Source organism: Quercus robur, chromosome 9 (genome assembly GCF_932294415.1).
Source record: "Quercus robur chromosome 9, dhQueRobu3.1, whole genome shotgun sequence".
Classification (NCBI taxonomy): domain Eukaryota; kingdom Viridiplantae; phylum Streptophyta; class Magnoliopsida; order Fagales; family Fagaceae; genus Quercus; species Quercus robur.
In genome coordinates this window covers 46,986,276-47,005,672 of record NC_065542.1, presented here as the reverse complement: position 1 = coordinate 47,005,672, position 19,397 = coordinate 46,986,276, and the positions used below count along the sequence as shown (strand labels likewise).

At 33.9% G+C, this 19,397-nt stretch overlaps 1 protein-coding gene across 3 annotated transcripts; it reads right to left on the bottom strand.

Moving 5' to 3' along the window:
• Positions 1-10,914: 10,914 nt before the first annotated feature.
• On the bottom strand, positions 10,915-16,272 carry LOC126698751 (uncharacterized). 3 transcript variants are annotated; one of them, XM_050396173.1, is made up of 4 exons: positions 16,134-16,272; positions 15,028-15,282; positions 11,413-12,603; positions 10,915-11,323 (listed from the first exon to the last, which is right to left on the bottom strand). In XM_050396173.1, exon 3 carries the CDS (start codon positions 12,578-12,580, stop codon positions 11,429-11,431), a length of 1,152 nt encoding a protein of 383 aa, XP_050252130.1. In that variant the 5' UTR covers positions 12,581-12,603; positions 15,028-15,282; positions 16,134-16,272; the 3' UTR covers positions 10,915-11,323; positions 11,413-11,428. The 3 variants fall into 3 exon arrangements, with proteins under 3 accessions (XP_050252130.1, XP_050252128.1, XP_050252131.1); XM_050396171.1 differs by having other exon boundaries at positions 11,413-12,590; positions 16,134-16,271; XM_050396174.1 differs by lacking the exon at positions 15,028-15,282 and having other exon boundaries at positions 11,413-12,590; positions 16,134-16,267.
• Positions 16,273-19,397: the final 3,125 nt, after the last annotated feature.

Sequence of the window (19,397 nt, the reverse complement as noted above, 5' to 3'; positions counted from 1 at the left end):
TTGGACAGAACCAAGGTATTGCATGGTCCTCGGACTCAAACCTATGGGGAAACCAACTACTTATCAAAATCAAGTTTTGGATAGAACCAAGGTATTGCATGGTCCTCGGACACAAACCTATGGGGAAACCAACTACTTATCAAAATCAAATTTTTGACAGAACCAAGGTATTGCATGGTCCTCGGACTCAAACCTATGGGGAAACCAACTACTTAAATATCAAGTTTTGGACAGAACCAAGATATTGCATGGTCCTCGGACTCAAACCTATGGGGAAACCAACTACTTAAATATCAAGTTTTGGACAGAACCAAGGTATTGCATGGTCCTCGAACTCAAACCTGTGGGGAAACCAACTACTTAAAAATCAAGTTCAGATGAACCCAGGGTATATGCGCTAGAACTCTTAAGTGCAAAATTGAAGAAGCAGATCCGTTCCAAAAAATCATTTATACTTCCTAGGGTAACTGCACAAATTTTCCCGCCCATAAAGACCAATGAATCACCACCGTTTGATCTTCATCATGCCGTAGAACGTGGGAAACACAGAGCCGCCCGTATTTAATGAGGCCACGTTTCACCATCCAAGGGCTCCAGGAACGTGTCTCGGGCAAACGAAAAGTCTCGAGAACCGATAGGTGACAAGGATTGACAAGCATTGACAGATATCTGATGTCATCAAAACCCTCCTATCCGTTCGAGGAGTCGGATAGCAGGATTTTGAGGGGCTATTGTGGGGCTAGGGAACTTATGATCCGGCCCACGCTCTATTGGGGCTCAGGGCCCGTGCCGAGGAGGGTATTTGCCGAGGACGAATGGGGAAAGGCCGAAGTGTCGAGGGGAACAGTCGAGGACGACCTTGTCCTCGGCACTCCAAGACTTCAAGGGGAAGAGCAACGTCTCGATGAAGGCCGTCCCCAAAAAGCCCCCTGAAGGAGATGCGAGTAGAATGGGACCCACGTGGGGGTATGGTGCAAAACTGGTTCAGGGTAAATACGTCCCCTCCGCATTAAATGCACCCGCCAGCGTCCTGACCATGTTAATGAGAAAAGACGCCTGGACAGGGTGACTTCGATCATCGCAACTAACAGAAAGCAAGGAGGGACAGCTGATGGGACGGGTACAGAAGTAGGCACCTGCCTGACCAACAAGTGGAGGGTTAAGATCAACCAAGAAGGGCTATATAATGTGAAGGTTAATGCACCAAAGAGGGGGCTGGGAAAAATGGCCAAAAACCAGAGCCTCCTAGCCCGCCTCCAGGAGAAAGACTCCTAGAGCGAACACGATTTAATTATGTATGACCACCACGACTAACCACCGTCTGGTGACCAAGGCCTAGCCTTTCAAACTCACGCTCTATAAATGATATTGTTTGGGCCTTTTTACGTGCGAACCCAACATTATTATGGGTCGTTACAAATTGTGTCCTTACAAAAATAATTTAGATCAAATTATTACAACGTTATATTCGTTGTAATAGATAATTATTTTATGTTTGTTATTGCAATAGATTGTAAAATGATTGATATTAGGTTATTGCAATAATATGTGTAAAATGTGTGTATTTGTTTCTAAAAAAAAAAAAAAAATTGTTCCAAAAATATGGCTGAATTGGTATACAACAAAACTTCTTATATTCTAAAACATTCTAGGGCTAATTATTTATTTTGTCATCACTAGTGTGTTCTGAAGTTATAATGGATTTTGTAGGTTGGCCGTAAGCGCATGAGAACAAGTTAGGATTTCAGCAGTAGAGACTTCCACATCCAAAAAAGTATCTTTTTTTTTTTTTTTTTTTTTTGAAAAAGTATTAAAATTGTTAGAGGTACAAGATTTATAGGTTATTGTAACAAGAAAAATGTAGAAAACATAGATCTACTTTAAACACTAGAATCTTATCAGTTGAGTCCAAGTTAGAATGTCCAATTAAAATATGATTTATAAAGGAAAAAAATTACGTATAGATGATGAATTATAAATTGCATACGTCACGAACCCTTCTGTATACATCATGGTTTGCCAATAGGGAGTAATAAAGTGCTCGAGAAAGCAATGTCATGATTATGAACAAAACAACAACCAAAAAACAAAGAGAGGGCAAGTAAGAGCATCCACATCAGTGGAGCTAAATTTTTAGCAATTTAGCTCCATTAAAAATTACTTTATCTATTTTACTTACACATGTTGCAGCACTGAATCTATTTTAACTTTCAACACAATAAAATAATATAAACATCACAATAAAATAATATAACCACTACAATAAAATAATATATCCTACTACCCAAAATAATATATCTAAAAATTTTTATTATTCATTTCTCTATTTGTTCTTCTCTTTCTCTCTGGACTCTTCTTCTCTTTCGTCTGAAGCAAACCCACAGCACAGCCCACCTCCACAATCCCAAACCCACAACCACACCTCCATAATCCCAGCCCCACTTCCACAAACCCACGCTATGACCACCACGAATCCACAACGGCCGTCGCCCCACCACAAACCACAACACCGTCGCCCCACCAGCCCACAAATCCGATCTCACAACCACGAAACTCACCGGAGCACAACCACAAAAACCCATCGAAGCACAACCACGAAATCCACCGGAGTACAACCACAAAAACCCACCGGAGCACAACCATGAAACAATCAAACCCCGTCAATCCGATCTCACAATCAAACCCAGTCAACAGAGGAGTGAGAGACAAGAGAGAGAGCGTGACGGTGAGAGAGGAGCGACGGTGAGTGATTTGGGGCCTTGGGACGGCTAGGTCGAGAGGATGAGAGCTTGATGATGGGTGATTTGGGAGAGGAGGAGTGATTTGGGAGAGAAAGAGAGGCACGGACTGAGAGTGATTTGGGAGAGTGAATGAGAGCTGAGTGATTTGGGAGAGAGACAGAGGCACGGAGTGAGAGAGAGAAAGAAATGATTTTTTAATCAGTGGGATGAATAAAATATATATATATATATATATTTTGCTTTCATGAACAGTGCACATCTATTTTTAGATGTGCACTATAGCAGTGGAGCTAAAATTTTTAGATTTAACTCCACTGCTGCAACAAGGTTTTATGTTTATAGAGCTAAATTTTAGCATTATACCTATATAGCACAACTGCTGTGAATGCTCTAATGGGGCTAGAATAGCCCTTAAAGAGATGAAAGAACCAGTCGGCCCAAGGGTGGACGGGACATAATAAAGCCTAAGAAATGGCCTAAATCCACTAAAAGAGAACTCGGTCACAAACAATGAAATTTTTGTTGTGGATGTAGGTCTAAAATATTACAATTGGTTACCCCCCTACCCAGTTTGACTATTTTTTTGATACACCCAGTTTGACTATTAAATACAGGGATTTGTTAACAAGCACCGATTCGGTGCTTGTTAAGGTGAAAAAAGACAAAACAAACTGGTCCAAAAAAGTCAAAAAGAACCCCATATGATACTTAAAAAGTTAAAAATTTGAAATAAAGGTAAATGAAGACAAAAAATTTTGTCAGAAAAAATACAAAAATATTGTTGTTAACGGGCACCGTAACACAACCCATTAAATATATAGACAAATGTTAGTGTATCCTTGATGTACTCCTAGTTACTGTCATAAACCCCACATATCCTTGTTTGGAACACTCTTATTAACATGCAAAAGCTACATAAAAGCCAACCCAAAAAGAATACCCACAAATTGACTCATCCACAGTATTTATTTCCTTAAATTCTCTTCCTCTATTTATTGTTCATCTCTATATATTAAGAGTTTAATAAAATTTGAGGTAATAGATTTGTGCAACAAAAAATTCCATTGCAATAAACTTCAAATATTTTAATGAAAATTTTTGACAATAATATATATTTTGTTGCAATAAAAAATTTATTGTTTCAAATATCTTGTAGTAATAGGTTATTTCTTCACAAATTTTATTGCAATAGATTGCAAATAATTAACAAAAATAATTTAAATCAAATTATTACAACATTATATTCGTTGTAATAAATAATTATTTTATGTTTGTTATTGTAATGAATTGTAAAATAATTAATATTAGGTTATTGCAATAATATCTTAATATTTGTCATCACAATAGATTGTAAAAATAATTTATATCAGGTTATTCTAATAATTTCTTAATATTTGTCATTGCAATAAATTGTAAAATAATACATATCAAGTTATTGCAATGAGAGTGTAAGTGCCAGTAGCCCTAAATAAGTGTGTAAGTACCGATAACGTGAATGCTCTGACCAAACTCTATATACACTCAGAAGTAGAACCATAAAAAATTTAAACACCTCCTTTGTTCCTGAAGTATTCTTCTTCTTCGACTGTGTTAACACCTACTATCCTCAGATTTCTTCTTCTTCTTCGATTTCTTTCCTCTAAACCTTCATCTACCCAAAACTCATAGCATGGCACAAGTTTCATCTTTGGTTTTTTTGGCACTGTTCGTCACATTGTGCTCCATGTTTCAAGTTGTAGAGTCTACTTCTCTAGCCAATGTTTTAATGAAAAATTTGATACAATAATATATATTTTGTTGCAAAAGAAAAATTTATTGTTTCGAATATCTTGTAGTAATAGGTTATTACTTCAAAAATTTTATTGCAATAGATTGTAAATAATTAACAAAAACAATTTAGATCAAATTATTACAACGTTATATTCATTGTAATAGATAATTATTTTATGTTTGTCATTGCAATAGATTGTAAAATAATTGATAGGAGTAGGAGTGTAGGACACGTTTTTTCTTTAAAACTTAGCCATAGGCATAGGATGGTAGGACTTAGGGGTAGTGAAGTATAGCTGTACAAGCTAGTCGGCTTCCCAAATTTTTTTTTTTTTATCTGACACTTTATCTATTATTATAAATTATTATACCAATCAAATTAATTATAAATTATTATACCAATTAATAATTTGATGTATATCATATCAACTCATTTGTATTATAATGACACTAATTTATTAAACCATGTATTAAATTAATTTTTATTTGTGCAGGTTTAAACTTTAAAGTGGTCACGTCTTTAGAAAAATTGTAATAACCAGGTTCTACTATGTAACAAGAAAAATTAAGTGGATTAGCTATATTATCAATTGAAAAAGAAATGTTAGAGTAACTTACATACAAAAACTTAATTAGTAATTTTGCATCTCAAAAAGCAAGAAAAATAGATTTTAAATATTAAAAAAATCAATATATATATATATATATATTATTTTATTAATATTTAATTATAAAAATGCCCCATTCAAAATTTTCGCCTAAGGCCCCAAAAGTTGTTGAGCCGGCCCTGCTTTTCTATATACATTCTGTCTTTTAGTTCTCTATGTAAAATTTTGGTGGTAGGATTTATATTTGTTTCTATTATATTTTATCTAATTATGCTATGCTATACTGTGTAGAATGTACTGATGGAATTAAAAACTGTGCTAAATGTGAAACAACTGGTGATTTCTTCTGGAAAGATAAGCTGTATATACATGACACAGAATAACTACTTTTTTAATTCTTGAAAATTATCTATTACTAATTTTTTACTAAATTACAAAGAAATATGTTTTTATATAAAAAGGAAAATAGTTCATTTGTTTATGAAGGTCCAGCTTTAATCATGTTAAATCAATTTACTAACTAAACAACATAATAACTCTATCATTTTCCCATATCGATAACTCCATCATCATAAATTTGTACTTAACTTTATCTTTGTTTTCTATATACATTCTGTTTTTTAGTTCTCTATGTAAAATTTTAGTGGTAGGATTTATATTTGTTTCTATTATATTTTATCTAATTATGCTATGCTATATTGTGTAGAATGTACTCATAGAGTTAAAAAAAGTGCAAAATGCGAAACAACTGGTGATTTCTTCTGAAAAGATAAGCTGTATATACATGACTTTAGAAGTAACCGATTGTGGAAAGGACAAAATTTACGAAGCAAGATTTGTGCCATCCTCACCGACCTCCATGGATCTTGACGAATTGAAGCTCAAGATTGATGTGCCTCCATATTCAAGCTCTAGTAATTGAAAAAGTATTTGATATGGATTGGAAAATTGCTTCTTAGTTATGGCTCAGTATAAGATGTTTTAGACTAATTCAACCCTTTGAGTTTACACTTATGTGGCGTTTGGTACGGAAAATCTACATTACTCCTGGCATCCAGATTTTTGGGAATGTTATTCCTTACAATTTAGTATTACAATAGGTTATTACTTCACAAATTTTATTGCAATAGATTGCAAATAATTAACAAAAATAATTTAGATCAAATTATTACAATGTTATATTCGTTGTAATAGATAATTATTTTATGTTTGTCATTATAATAGATTGTAAAATAATTAATATTAAGTTATTGCAATAATATCTTAATATTTGTCATTACAATAAATTGTAAAATAATTTATATCAGGTTATTGCAATGTTATCTTGATATTTGTTATTGCAATAGATTGTAAAATAATTCATATCAAGTTATTGCAATGAGAGTGTAAATGCCGGTAACCCTAAATAAGTGTATAAGTGTCGGTAACATGAATGCTTTGACCAACCTCTATATACACTCAAAAGCAAAACCATAAAAAATTTAAACACCTTCTTCACTCCTAAAGTATTCTTCTTCTTTGATTGTGTTAACACCTATGGTCCTTGGATTTCTTCTTCTTCTTCGATTTCTTTCCTCTAAACCTTCTTCCACTCAAAACTCATAGCATGGCACAAGTTTCATATTTGGTTTTTTTGGCACTGTTCTTCACATTGTGCTCCATGTTTCAAGTTGTAGAGTCTACTTCTCAGTTCTCAAGCCAACGTTTTAATGAAAATTTTGATACAATAATATTTTTTTTTTTGCAATAAAAAATTAACTATTTCGAATATCTTGTAGTAATAGGTTATTACTTCACAAATTTTATTATAATAGATTGCAAATAATTAACAAAAATAATTTAGATCAAATTATTACAACATTATATTTGTTGTAATAGATAATTATTTAGATCAAATTTTAATGTGTATATTATGTTGTATATGCTAGAGTAAATGCAGAAGAGGTAGCATAGAATAGAAACATGAGAATATGGGTAGTTTAACCTTGTTGGTTTACATCCATGGAGGAAACCTAGAAACCCTTAAGGGCTACATCTTTATTGTATAAGAGTGTAATACAAAGTCTGTGTTATAATGAATGTGTATATAGAGGAGGCTAAACCCTAGACTACTAGTACAAGTAGGAGACTTGACTTACATACATAATGGGCATGGTTTTGAAACCCGGACCGGACCGTACGGTCCGACCGGAAAAACCGTGACCCTCTCAGTTTTGCGGTTTTTTAAGCTTCAAGAACCGTTCTATGGGAAAAAAGCAGGGACCCGTGTCAACCGTGGTCGGACCGTACGGTTCTGAGAACCGTGACCGGTTTTTGAGGTTCGAACGGTTTCGTTTTGTTTCAGCTTTTCTGGTGAATTTTGGCCAATACACCGGTATGAAGTTATGATTAGATCTAAAAGAAATGAAAGAACACGAAGAAGAACAAAGATCGGACTTGAACAAAGGGATTTGTAAGAAAAAAAAAAAAAAAAAGAACCAGAGAAGAAGAAGAAGACAAGTTCCTCAAAAAAAAAAAAAAAAAAGAGAGAAGAACACAACGAAGCAGGGTCTATGCCAAAACAAACTCCACACTTGCTCAGCAAATAAACAATAAACACAAACTACATCAGATCAAAAAAACAAAAACACAAATTACAGTAATACGTATCTTCGTCTTTGCTGCTGCTGCTTCTTATTCTTTCTTCTTTTTTTTTTTTTTTTTTTCTTCTTCTCTTTCTTTTTTCCGTTGATGGGGCTCTGTACTTTACTCTTTTTCACTGAGTATGTGTTTCTCTTTCTTTCTAGACTTTTGTTACTTTTTTTATTGCTTTTGAATTCCTAAGTCCCTGTAGCTCACGTGGCTAACTTGGAAATGATGAAGGGTTTTAATTTTTTAATAAAAGCAAAACATTTTCAGCCATTAGATTTAGATATTTTTTTCAGCTGCCCAACGTGATGTAACATGTATTGATATTTGATAGGTGCATTAAATATTTTAAGTATTTTTGAGAGTAAGAGAGGTGTTAAGTTCACAACAATTTTATAATAATATTACAACAAATTATAAGTGGTTAGTTGTTATTGGTTTAAATTTGAACTTAACATTAAGATTACTTTTTTGCCCTAATAATAACAACCAGTAATAATCTGTCACTTAAAATTTGTTGTAAAAATGTTGTGAAAATATTGTGGACATATCATTTCTTTAATAGTAATGTAGTATCACAATATTTTACACAATTTTTTTCTATAATTTGACACATGACAAAGTGAGTAATGAAAAAAAAAATTATGGGTTTATATCTCTACCACTCATATCTTGTCACGTGGCAAATTGTGGCAAAATTTGTATAAAATATTATGGTTCTATTATTGCTCTAATTTTAATTAATATTAACAGTTAAGTATATAATAATTATTTCAATTTAAAATTAATTATTAAATAATTTAAATAATTTATTTTATTTTATTTGAGTGTCTTTCTAATTCTTATATAATAATAATAATTATTATTATTATTACAAGTTTAACTAATCATTATATAAATAAATAAATAGATATTATATTTAAATTTGCTTAGGATTTGATATTTCTTATTTGTCTTGTAAAAGTTATGATATGGAAATATATATTTGAAATATATATATTTATATTTAATTGGATTATTTTAGTTAATTTAATATTTTCATATATAAAAAATAATTATTAAATTAATTATGACGTCATCACGGTTCGACCCCGGTTCGACCTCGGTTCGACCTCAAAACCCTTGAACCTCTCCCTTTTACGGTTCAATAAACGGTCCGGGTTTCAAAACCTTGATAATGGGTACAATGTTGAATCCTATATAGTAGGTTTCACAACCTGGTACACAAACAACCAATGCTACAATGGTGAATCCATAACAAACCATAATATGTTTTGTGTTTTTTCAAACCCATGCCATAATATGTTTTGTGTTTTTTCAAACCCATGTTTATGTAGTATTTGTTTTTGCTTTTAGTTTATGGGTATGTAATGCTTATGTATTGATTTAATATATTTAGTGTCTGTTGTTAAAATGGTATGTAAGATAAGAGCTCAGTGTGTTTCAACTTGTACGTTGTAAGTTGATCTAGACTATTGTGTTAATATGTTTTGTGTTCTTTCAAACCCATATGTATGTAGTGTTTGTTATTGCTTTTAGTTTATGAGTATGTAATGTTTATGTACTGATTTAGTATGTTAAGTGTATGTTGTTAAAATGGTATGTAAGATAAGAGGTCAGTGTGTTTTAACTTGTATGTTGTAAGTTGATCCTGGCCTAATGTGTTTGGAAGTTTTTCTAATAAATCAAGCATAACAAAAAATAATAAATATTAAAAAAAAATCCCTGACCTCTAGGTGTGTGTTTTAATTTGGAAGCTAGACAAGAAAGGGACTAACAGATATAAGAAATCTCTAAAGTACAAGAAAGATTTGAATTGGTTATTGGAGGATGGAAAATTATTGTGGCATCAATGTTCATGTTAAGAATGAGTTTTCACTTAGAGTGGGTGTCATCAATTATGAATTGTATTACTTATGTTATTTTCTCTATTATAATAAATGGGGGTTACCAAGAGGTCATAGTACTTTTTCTAAGAGAATTTTTGTCAAGGGATCCATTATCCTCCTATTTGTTTCTATTATGTGCAAAAGAGCTTATTACTTTAATCAGGAAGGCATACATTAATGTTGAGGCATCTATAGAAGATTGTAATTTATCGTAATGGACCACGATTATCAAATTTGATCTTTGTAGATAATAGTCTTACATTTTCCAAGATCTACTGTTAAAGATTGTGAGCACATATTAGACATTTCTAAATTTATGAACATGCTTCGGGACATTCTTCAAATTTTACAATACTTGTCTGAATTTTCAAAAATTATTCAAAGTAATGTACAATGCACCCTTTTTTTTTTTTTTTTTGAAACTTACAATGCTCCTAAATTATGAGAAAGCAAATATAGGAATAAAATCTCCCATAAATGAGGAAAGAAAAGCACTAGCATATCTTCATTAACAAAACACAGTCTATTAGAAACTAGTAAGAATTATTGTTATGATCATAAACGATATATATTCTACTATGGCCACCCCCATTGAAAAGACCATCCTTGGGCCCATTGGTTCTTTCATCTCATCAAGGGCCATTCTAGCCCCATTACTTGGCATTTTTCTCAACCCAAGAGGTCTGGGCTATTCTCCGGCCCAAGCATTGCTCTTGTGCTTCTCTGCCTTTAAGACCCATGCATTTGGGGATTGGCTTATTGACTCATATATCAAATTATTGAATCACCTAATTAAATCAAATCTTCCAACACATACACACCAACGGGACAGCCCCAGGGCCCAGATAAATCTATCAGAAGGGATACAAGACATTCTAAACTGCCCAGATATATATATATATATATATATATATATATATAACCGATGCCTGGGTTGCCAGATGGCCCATATCCACCAAAAGAGAAAAGGGCCACCAACGGCACTCGGGCTATGACCATAACATTTGGAGGTGTTTGGTAGAATAGTTTGAAAATTGTTATTTGGAGTTTTTTGAAATATGTATGGTAAAAAAGTGTGTGAAAATATGTGTAATGTTGTTTAAAATGTGAAAATTGTTGTTTGAACTTGGTGGCCAAACAGGTAGTAACTTCGGAATGGTAAATCCAAAAAATTTAAATGTTAAGGACTAATCAAAATAATTTCATCATTGTTATAAAAAAAAAAAAAAATTTTAAAATAAAGAAAAAAATCAAACCTAATTAAAAGGAAAGGAAGAGTTCTTGCATAAAACTAAAAATTCTATTAAATAACGTACCATTTAATTTAACTAAATATAACCAAGATTACATTTGGAAAAGGTAAAAGGAATCAAACGACAGAAAATAGTTCAAATGGAGATCACTCCATGACCAAACTTAATACACAATACAATCTCCAAAACAATCACAATTCTTCAAACTCCACTTCCACTTGAAATAATTCACATTTCTGAGAGCTGAGTGTAACTCGTGTCAGAGCCAGCCTTCAACAATAGAATCTGACACTCTTTTCCATTCTCACATTTACTCCATCCCCAAACAAACTTTAAAAACTCTTGACCAGGAACAAGCTTACAAGTTTCTCAAATCACAGTGTTCTTAATCAACAGGAAGGATCCTGTTGTTCAAAGGCAGTTTCTGCACATTACTGGAACAATAGTGGTGAACACACCAGTTGGGTCAGCCATAGGCAATCTGAAAATAATTCCAGTAAATATCAGTTAAATGGAAATTTACCAGACATAATGACCCTTCAAGGTTGATCTCCATTTGACCTTGACCGGGTCAAACGCCGACGTCTTCTAGGAACTGGAGATCCATCTTCACCCACATCACTTAATATTCGCAAGTCATCGTCATCGTCATCGTCATTATCATCCTGCAGACCCAACAGATTCTCCCCCCAAAGAAACCGCCGTTCAGATAAAGCTCCTGCTGGCCGTCGATGTCTCATCCAAGCCCTTGACCGGGCCCGTGATTCCCCAACACCATCCATCGAGCCAATCATCTGAAACAAAAACAAAGTAGTCCACCATGGCCCATTAACTTCACCTGCACCACTTTCCCTTTCACCTGCTAGTCTATCTCCATTTTCAATAACATAGTCCCCAACCACAACAGCTCCAGGCATAGCTGAACGAATAGCACTGACTATATCACCATATTCTCTCTGGTGCTCAAGGCTTCGCCACGCTCGTTCTCTAGATGGATCTATGTCAGATGGTCGGGTTGTGGGGTGAACCCTTCTTGCATGCCGTCGCAATTCCTGGTAGTTACCAAAGAACGAGCATGATTCCCTAGAGCAACTTCGCTTCTTCAGGTTAAGATAATTCCTGGCCTCTTCCACAACCTCCCACCCAAGTATGTCTCCTCGGCACAAAGGGCATTTCAAGCTCAATTCTGATTCTGATGAATTCTCCACATCTAACTCTTCAACCTCAACCCTTTCCTGAAAGGATTCAGAATCAAGTGTTTCCAATAAGCCTTCTTGCATTTCTAAATGTCTACTTTGATCCTGAAGACCATCTTCTCCCGGTGCTCCAGGCAAGCCAACAGATATTACAGTGTTTCTTTCATTTAGATTGTGATTTTCACTAGCCTGATTTAAGTCAGTACTCAAAGCCAAGTTCATACCAGAAGCATTACTAGAATTGTATGGATTTACATGTAAAGAAGTGGGTAAAGTCCTAGTGTTGGCCCTTAATTTTTTAAAGCGGTCCAGGCAATTTGAATGCCTGTAACTTGTATCACAAATATAAGATCTGCAACCCTTGTCATGTGAGCTGCACAGGAGGAGAACAGCATTATGTGGATGGTCCATGCAGATAGGGCATGAAACCTCATCCAACTCTTTGTGAAGAGAACGGATATCTGAACCAAAATGTCTTCGTTTTACCCCAGCCATCTTGTTTGCACTGTTGTAAATTACTCAAGACACATTTAACTTATTAGAACACCAGTACAATCAAGCACAATGTTAAAAAAACAAAAGTACTAACAATATGGCATTATTGAGAGCAAAAATTGTAAGTGACACATTAACACAATAGAGTGATTCTACTTATCAAAACATACGTGCACGCAAAGAGTGATTCTAACAAGTTTAAAATGAAATTAAAAGGCATTCATGTCAGACAAAATAACACTAGCAGGCTATGAGCACTAAACCTGAATGACTAAAAAAATCATCATCCACATCCCAACAAAGTACTCTGTTTTTGAGAGGGTGACATATCTCCTAATTACTGCTCAATACTTATTTTCCTTTCAGACTTCCAAAAAAGTTTTATGGCCATGGAATAATTCTTTTGTCCATATGACTAAAACAGATTCTGACCAGATTATTACCCAACTGGATCTTTAATTAGATAAGCAGTCCACCTGAAAAAACACACTTTTCTGGTAATCCACCAAAAGGCACACAAATTTCAATATACTCTCTCTATGAAAATAACACTCATGCCTTCAAATAGCCTTTTTCACAAAAATAATCAGTAAACTAAAAAAAAAAAAAAGAGATCTACAACTGAACAGAACTCAAACAAAGTCACGCAGATCCTTTCACCAATTCTTTTAGGAGCCCTCTTAAACTTATAGTATGATTAAACTTTCATAAAATTAAACCTTTTCATTAGTACATCTGATTATCCTACATTGCATGGCACAAACATCTAGCAAAAAAAATAGTCATCTTATCCTACTTCTAACTTCTTAAGTGTGTTTTTCTTATCCTTCATTGCATGCCACAAACCTCTAACTTCTAAAATATGTTTTCTTTTCTGGGTATCTAATATTGCTATTCTGGGAGGGCTAGGCTATTATCCTAACACATTCATGCAATTTAAGATAACAAACAGTGACCCGAGAGAGAGAGAGAATGGGATTTCTGATTTTTTTTACTCTTCATTTAATTATTATGATTACTTAAATACAAGTGCACTCAATGGGTTATGAACCTACAACCTCATCCTCCATCTAGTTTTTATGGGAAAGGACAGGTCATTTGATCTAGAGATCACGGCAAGCAACTCTAATTATATAAGATTAAGATCAATATCCCCTTTCTTCTAGTATACCTAGCAAATAAAGTGGACCAATTAAATCCCTGTACAACACCTATATATGAATTATTCATAATAAGTTCAGCCTCATTTAGATATAATCAAACCACCCAGTTAAAAAGAGAGTTCAGCCTCCACAGGGTCTAGTTGAACCAAAAGGAAAATCCTTAGGGCCCTCACTGAGCCCAAAGAGAGAATTTCTATGCTTATTACTGGTAAAGTATATAAACTGCCCTTGAATTAATTTTATATCTTCACAACATCCATGAACCTTAAGGATGCTAGTGCTGCTAGTCATTACATTTCACAAGCCAAGAATTTATGTCCTCTGTCAACCCAATGTGCAGGTTTGGAACCATATACAAGGGGCTAAATGTTTAATGTGCATATATATATTTTATGTTACAAGACTTCATGTTAGTACCAAGTAAAGAACATTTTTCATCCATTTTGGATGGTATCCTTGAGACTTTTGCATCCAATTATATCCATCATAAAACACTGCTTATAGTCTTGAACCCTTCTCAAGTAATCTTTTATTATCTATCAAATTCTTTTCGTCTACTCGTTAAATTTACAGTGAAGATTCACAAAATCACATTTTGAGTCCACCTCTCCAAACTAAACCAAGAAAATGACTAGCATCTTACCAGAACATAAGTAGGTCTTTTGCAAAAAAAAAAAAACAACCTCAAAGTAATTCCATCCAGCATCTTACCAGAAAATTAGCCCCAATAAGGTTCAATGTGCACAAGAGCCAAAATGAGTAGGCCTTACTGAAACTAAACAACCTCAAAGTAATTACATCTAGATGAGTATGATGCATAGAAGATATTTTTACCACTGTACGAAACTTTTAGAACACAGAACCAGCCAGCCCAATGAGAAAGAACTCCATGGCTACTATCCAAATCCACCCAGTACTTCCTTTGATTCCAAACCAAAATCTAACTAATACAAAGATCACTCACCATCAAAGTGATAAATCCCCCCATTGGAAATTTTAAGTCCCCAAATTTCATTGTCGATGGATCAAGATGAACACAACTCTGACTAATGAATAGATAATTACAGAAGCTACAAACATGAGCAAAAGGCAAATGAAAAGATATATTGTGAGAGCAATAAACACTACTAAACCATATAATAATAGGATGTAAAAAAAAATAAGGCAACAAATAACAAAATAAATATTTTTTTGAAATGTGAAAGCAATTAATGAATTAGGAGAGGCTAAAACTTACACGATCAAAAAAAAAAAAAAAAAAAAATCAACTAAATATATACTCACCAAGAGGAGCTGTTGCTCTATATATTTTTCCTACTTGAGTCTTCTGAATCTCTACGTGTTTTACCAGTTGAAAAATACAGATCTTTACTTCACTTTATACACTAAATAACAAGGCAAGCACTATGCAATGCTTCTGATTATGTTATAAATAATGAAGCAGTGCAAAAGTACTACAGAAGTTGAAGGAATACAGCCTTGAATAATTGCTTTACAACGGCTTCACAAGCCACCAGATCATCAGTAAATCTTAAAATCCTGCATTTATTTATACAACAAACAAAAAGTGATACTCACATACTCAGCATCTGAATCTAAATACGTATCACATGATTGTAAAGTGCAATTGCAGTGTATACTTCAAATCGAATAACGAGAGATAACAAATTCCATTGAAAACAAACGGGATCAAGGAAATGCAGTTCGGTTCAAGACCGGTTCTAAACCCAACAAATCTAATTCTGAAAAAACTTGTGATACTTTAATTGGTAATATCAATTATAGACAACACATAAGCAGGTAAACATTATCGACATGAAATTGTTGTATGGTCGCCAGTCCTCACTTCTCTTAAGAATTTTGTCCATGCTTGGCATTAGCCCAAATCTAAATGGTAGTCACTGTATTTTACCCTCTTTTTTTTTTATAGAACAAAAACAAAAACAAAAACCCATCATGTCATTGCTGTTGGATTTTGGAGATTCTAAATGCGCATAAAATTAAGAAATTACAATATAGACTAAATATATTGCTCATAAGATAACCATCAAAATCAATAATCAATTTGCAGTTATAATCCAACAGACGATTCATAAGCCTTTAAAGCCCAATCAATCATTGGATTTTACCAATAACCAAAGCAAAATCAACAAATCAATTTTCAAATAGGTTAGGCTTATTATAATTAAGAACCCAAGTAATTTTTAATTTTTTTTTTATTTGATGAAAATTAATGTGTCCAGAACCTAAGAAAACCCCAAATTGTGCACATCAAATTCCAACACAAGAAGAAGATGAAGATCTGCCGATCCAACAAAAGAAATAAAGGATGAAAGCAGAATAATAGTAAATTAATTAAAAAGATGAGATGAGATGAGATGAGGAATTACGAAATTATTGAATCGTTGGGTCTGACTCCGGAATGGTTTAGATCATAAGATTTTTTTTTTTTTCTTTTTTTGATTGCGTGAAGGAATTGGCATTTGTGAGAATTTATGAATGAATAAAGTAAATAGAAAACGGTTGAAATTTATTTATTACTTATTTATAGGAGAAATTTGTACGTCAGCCAGCGACAAGAGACAAAAAGAAAGAAAGAGAGTTGCATTGCAATTTGACTTGGGGTAAATTATGAAAATAAATAATAAAAACTGCTTTTTACCGCCGCCTTGATTGTAGCCTTGTAGGGCAAGGTGCGCTGTCTGTGTCGGTTACATTCATTTTTTCTTTCTTTACATATGGCATTAGCTTCATCAAAAAACAAAGCATGATAGCATGCATCATTTGTTTTTTTGTTTTTAGCCAATGATGATGTAGGGATATCTTCTAGTATTTGATTGTTATTTTGGGTATATATTCATGTCTTACCCACATTAGATTATTACATATATATATTTATATGAGATGGGTTCAAGTTACACCTGGTGTAACTCTACAAGAGTTACACCTTTTTTAAGCCATAGATTTCCAAAAGATCTAACGGTTAAAAAGAAAACACAATTCTTTCAACTCATCATTAAATACTTACCTAATTAATAGCATCCTTATTAACTCTCTCCTAATTAATTACTTCTTGTCTCTCTTTTTCTCTCTCTTTATTTCACTGTAATTCATTTTTCCTCTATCACTTTCCTCGTCCATTTTCATAAAATGTTCAAGAAAAAACATTAACACCAGGAGCAGCAATTATAAACATCAGATAATTACTACCATATCATCAATTTGATTGTAATTTTAATCTCTTTTATTCTTCTTGAATGAGAGAATAAGTCTCACAAAGTTAAGAACTACCACAAACTATGGCTTTGGAGGGGCACCAACACTCTCTGAACCAGTAATCTTCGTTAGATCTATTTGCCCATTAAAACTAATCCACTTTACAAACTGAAACTCAGGAACAACAACACAATTACAATTAATTTTCTATTACTTTTCTAATTCAAAGTTTGTTTTCAAATTTTCTCTTCCATTTTTTTCTTCTTTGGGTTTCAAGAGTTATGGGTGTCAAATATTACCTAGCGGAAAAAAGAAAAAAGAAGCTCTAGATGAAACTACATTGAGATAATAAAAAAATAAAAAAAAAAGTAAGGTGGGGAAGATAATAGGTCCAATCTGAAAGTGGCGCAAGAGAACAGAGAGGAGGAACAAAGACTTAGAAAGAAAAAGGAAAACAAAGAAAGATATGGCAGACACGTACAAGGAAAGAGAGAGTAGTAGTGGTAGTCTGGTAGAAGAAGATGTAGGGTAAAAGAGTATTGTAAATATATGCCAAAAAAAGAATATATATATATATATATATAATGTTTTAAACAATAAGTATGGAGAGAGAAATAAAACTGCTATTAATTAAGTGAATAATGTGTAAATCAATTAGCATTTAATGCTATTTTTTTTTACCGTTAGATCTTTTGGAAATCTATGGCTTAAAAAAGGTGTAACTCTTGTAGAGTTACACCAGGTGTAACTTGAACCTATCTCTATTTATATATATATATATATATATATAAATTTTTGGTTAAATAGGTACTTGATTAAACAGAAAAGCAACTACAAAAAGGCCACAGAGGCTAAAGTATTGGCAACATGCCTATAATAATACAAACCATTCCTATCAGCTTCAAGCAATACATTTAAGTCATCAGAGGGAGAGGTATCAAACACTACAAAATTCTCCATCAAGGAACAACCCCTCTTAGCCAAAAGGTCGGCGCATTTATTCGCCTCTCTAAACACATGTCCCACCCGAACCTGCCTGAACTTGGCCATGAGACACCTGCAATCACACAGTAAAGTAGTATAATTTCTGTTAGGACAGTTTGTATTTTGGAGCATTTCCACAATCACCTTGGCATCAAGTTCTATTTCTAGCTGGCTTATTCCCAATTGAATGGCCAAATTCAGGCCATCATGCAATGCCCACCACTCAGCCATGACACTAGTAGTATGCCCAATTGATCTCGAAAACCCCTTAACCCAATCTCCATGGCAGTCCCTAATAACTCCTCCACCACCGGCCTTACCTGGGTTTCCACACGACGCTCCATCCATGTTAAGCTTATGCCAACCACCTAATGGCTTAGTCCATTTGACAGGGATAGCAATTCTGGAAGAAGCTTGGCGGCTTTTACTCACATAGAAAAAATACTCCCTTGCTTGAACAATACACTCTTTATCCAACCTGGGATTCGGAATGGTGTTTCCAAACACTACTTTATTCCTATTCTTCCATAGACACCAAACCGCAAAAACAAACAAAATACTCCAAGGAACAGATGTATTGTGCCTAATTGTGCTTAAACAATTTATTTTAAGCCAAGTTTCAAAGTCTTCATTGAAAGAGTTTATGTGTGAGGCAGGTACACCGAATCTATACCACAGGTCCCGAGCAACTTCACACTCTCAAAGAAGGTGAACAATGGTTTCCTCATGCCGAATACACAATGGACAATTCTTACCACAATTAATACCTCTAGCTGCCAACACACTTTTAACAAGAATACTACCATGAATACATAGCCAAAGAAAGCTTATGATCTTTGGAAGAGCATCAAGTTTCCCAAGCCACTGCCCTTGAAACTGATTTTCAGTTGTGCTATCTTCATTAGCTAGCTGGTAGGCCGAGTTTGTGGAAAAATCTCCATCTTTGGAGTACTTCCACATGATAGAATCAGTCCTATTTCCAAACAACTGAACTGGAACAACTTTAATTTTATTTTTTATTGAATTCGACAACTCAAAGGAAAGGAGATCCCATCTCCATTCGTGACCATGGCACAAGTCCGCCACTGTTAATCCTTGATCTCCTTGCCTTAAGGGTCCTTTTATCATGCCTCGGAGGGAATCACCATTAATCCAATTATCCAACCAAGCCCTGACCCCATGGCCATTACCTAGTCCCCAACAAATCCTTTTCATAAAAATGGGAAACCCCAAGTTGATAGCTTTCCAATTAGGTGATGAAGGTAGATTTTCCGGGTTCCTTGACCTCATTCTCGAAGAGGAGCAATACTTTTTAAGTAATACCTCAACCCACGGAGCATTTTGTTCATGGTACATCCTCCAATTCAATTTTGAAAGCAAAGCTATATTTTTTGCCCTGGCCGCTTGTATCCCTAAACCCCCTTCTTCTTTGGGCCTTACAATTTTGCTCCAAC

Bases quoted from the DNA above. Each gene is read 5' to 3' on its own strand.
- LOC126698751 (XM_050396173.1), bottom strand. From the start codon at position 12,580: ATGGCTGGGGTAAAACGAAGACATTTTGGTTCAGATATCCGTTCTCTT.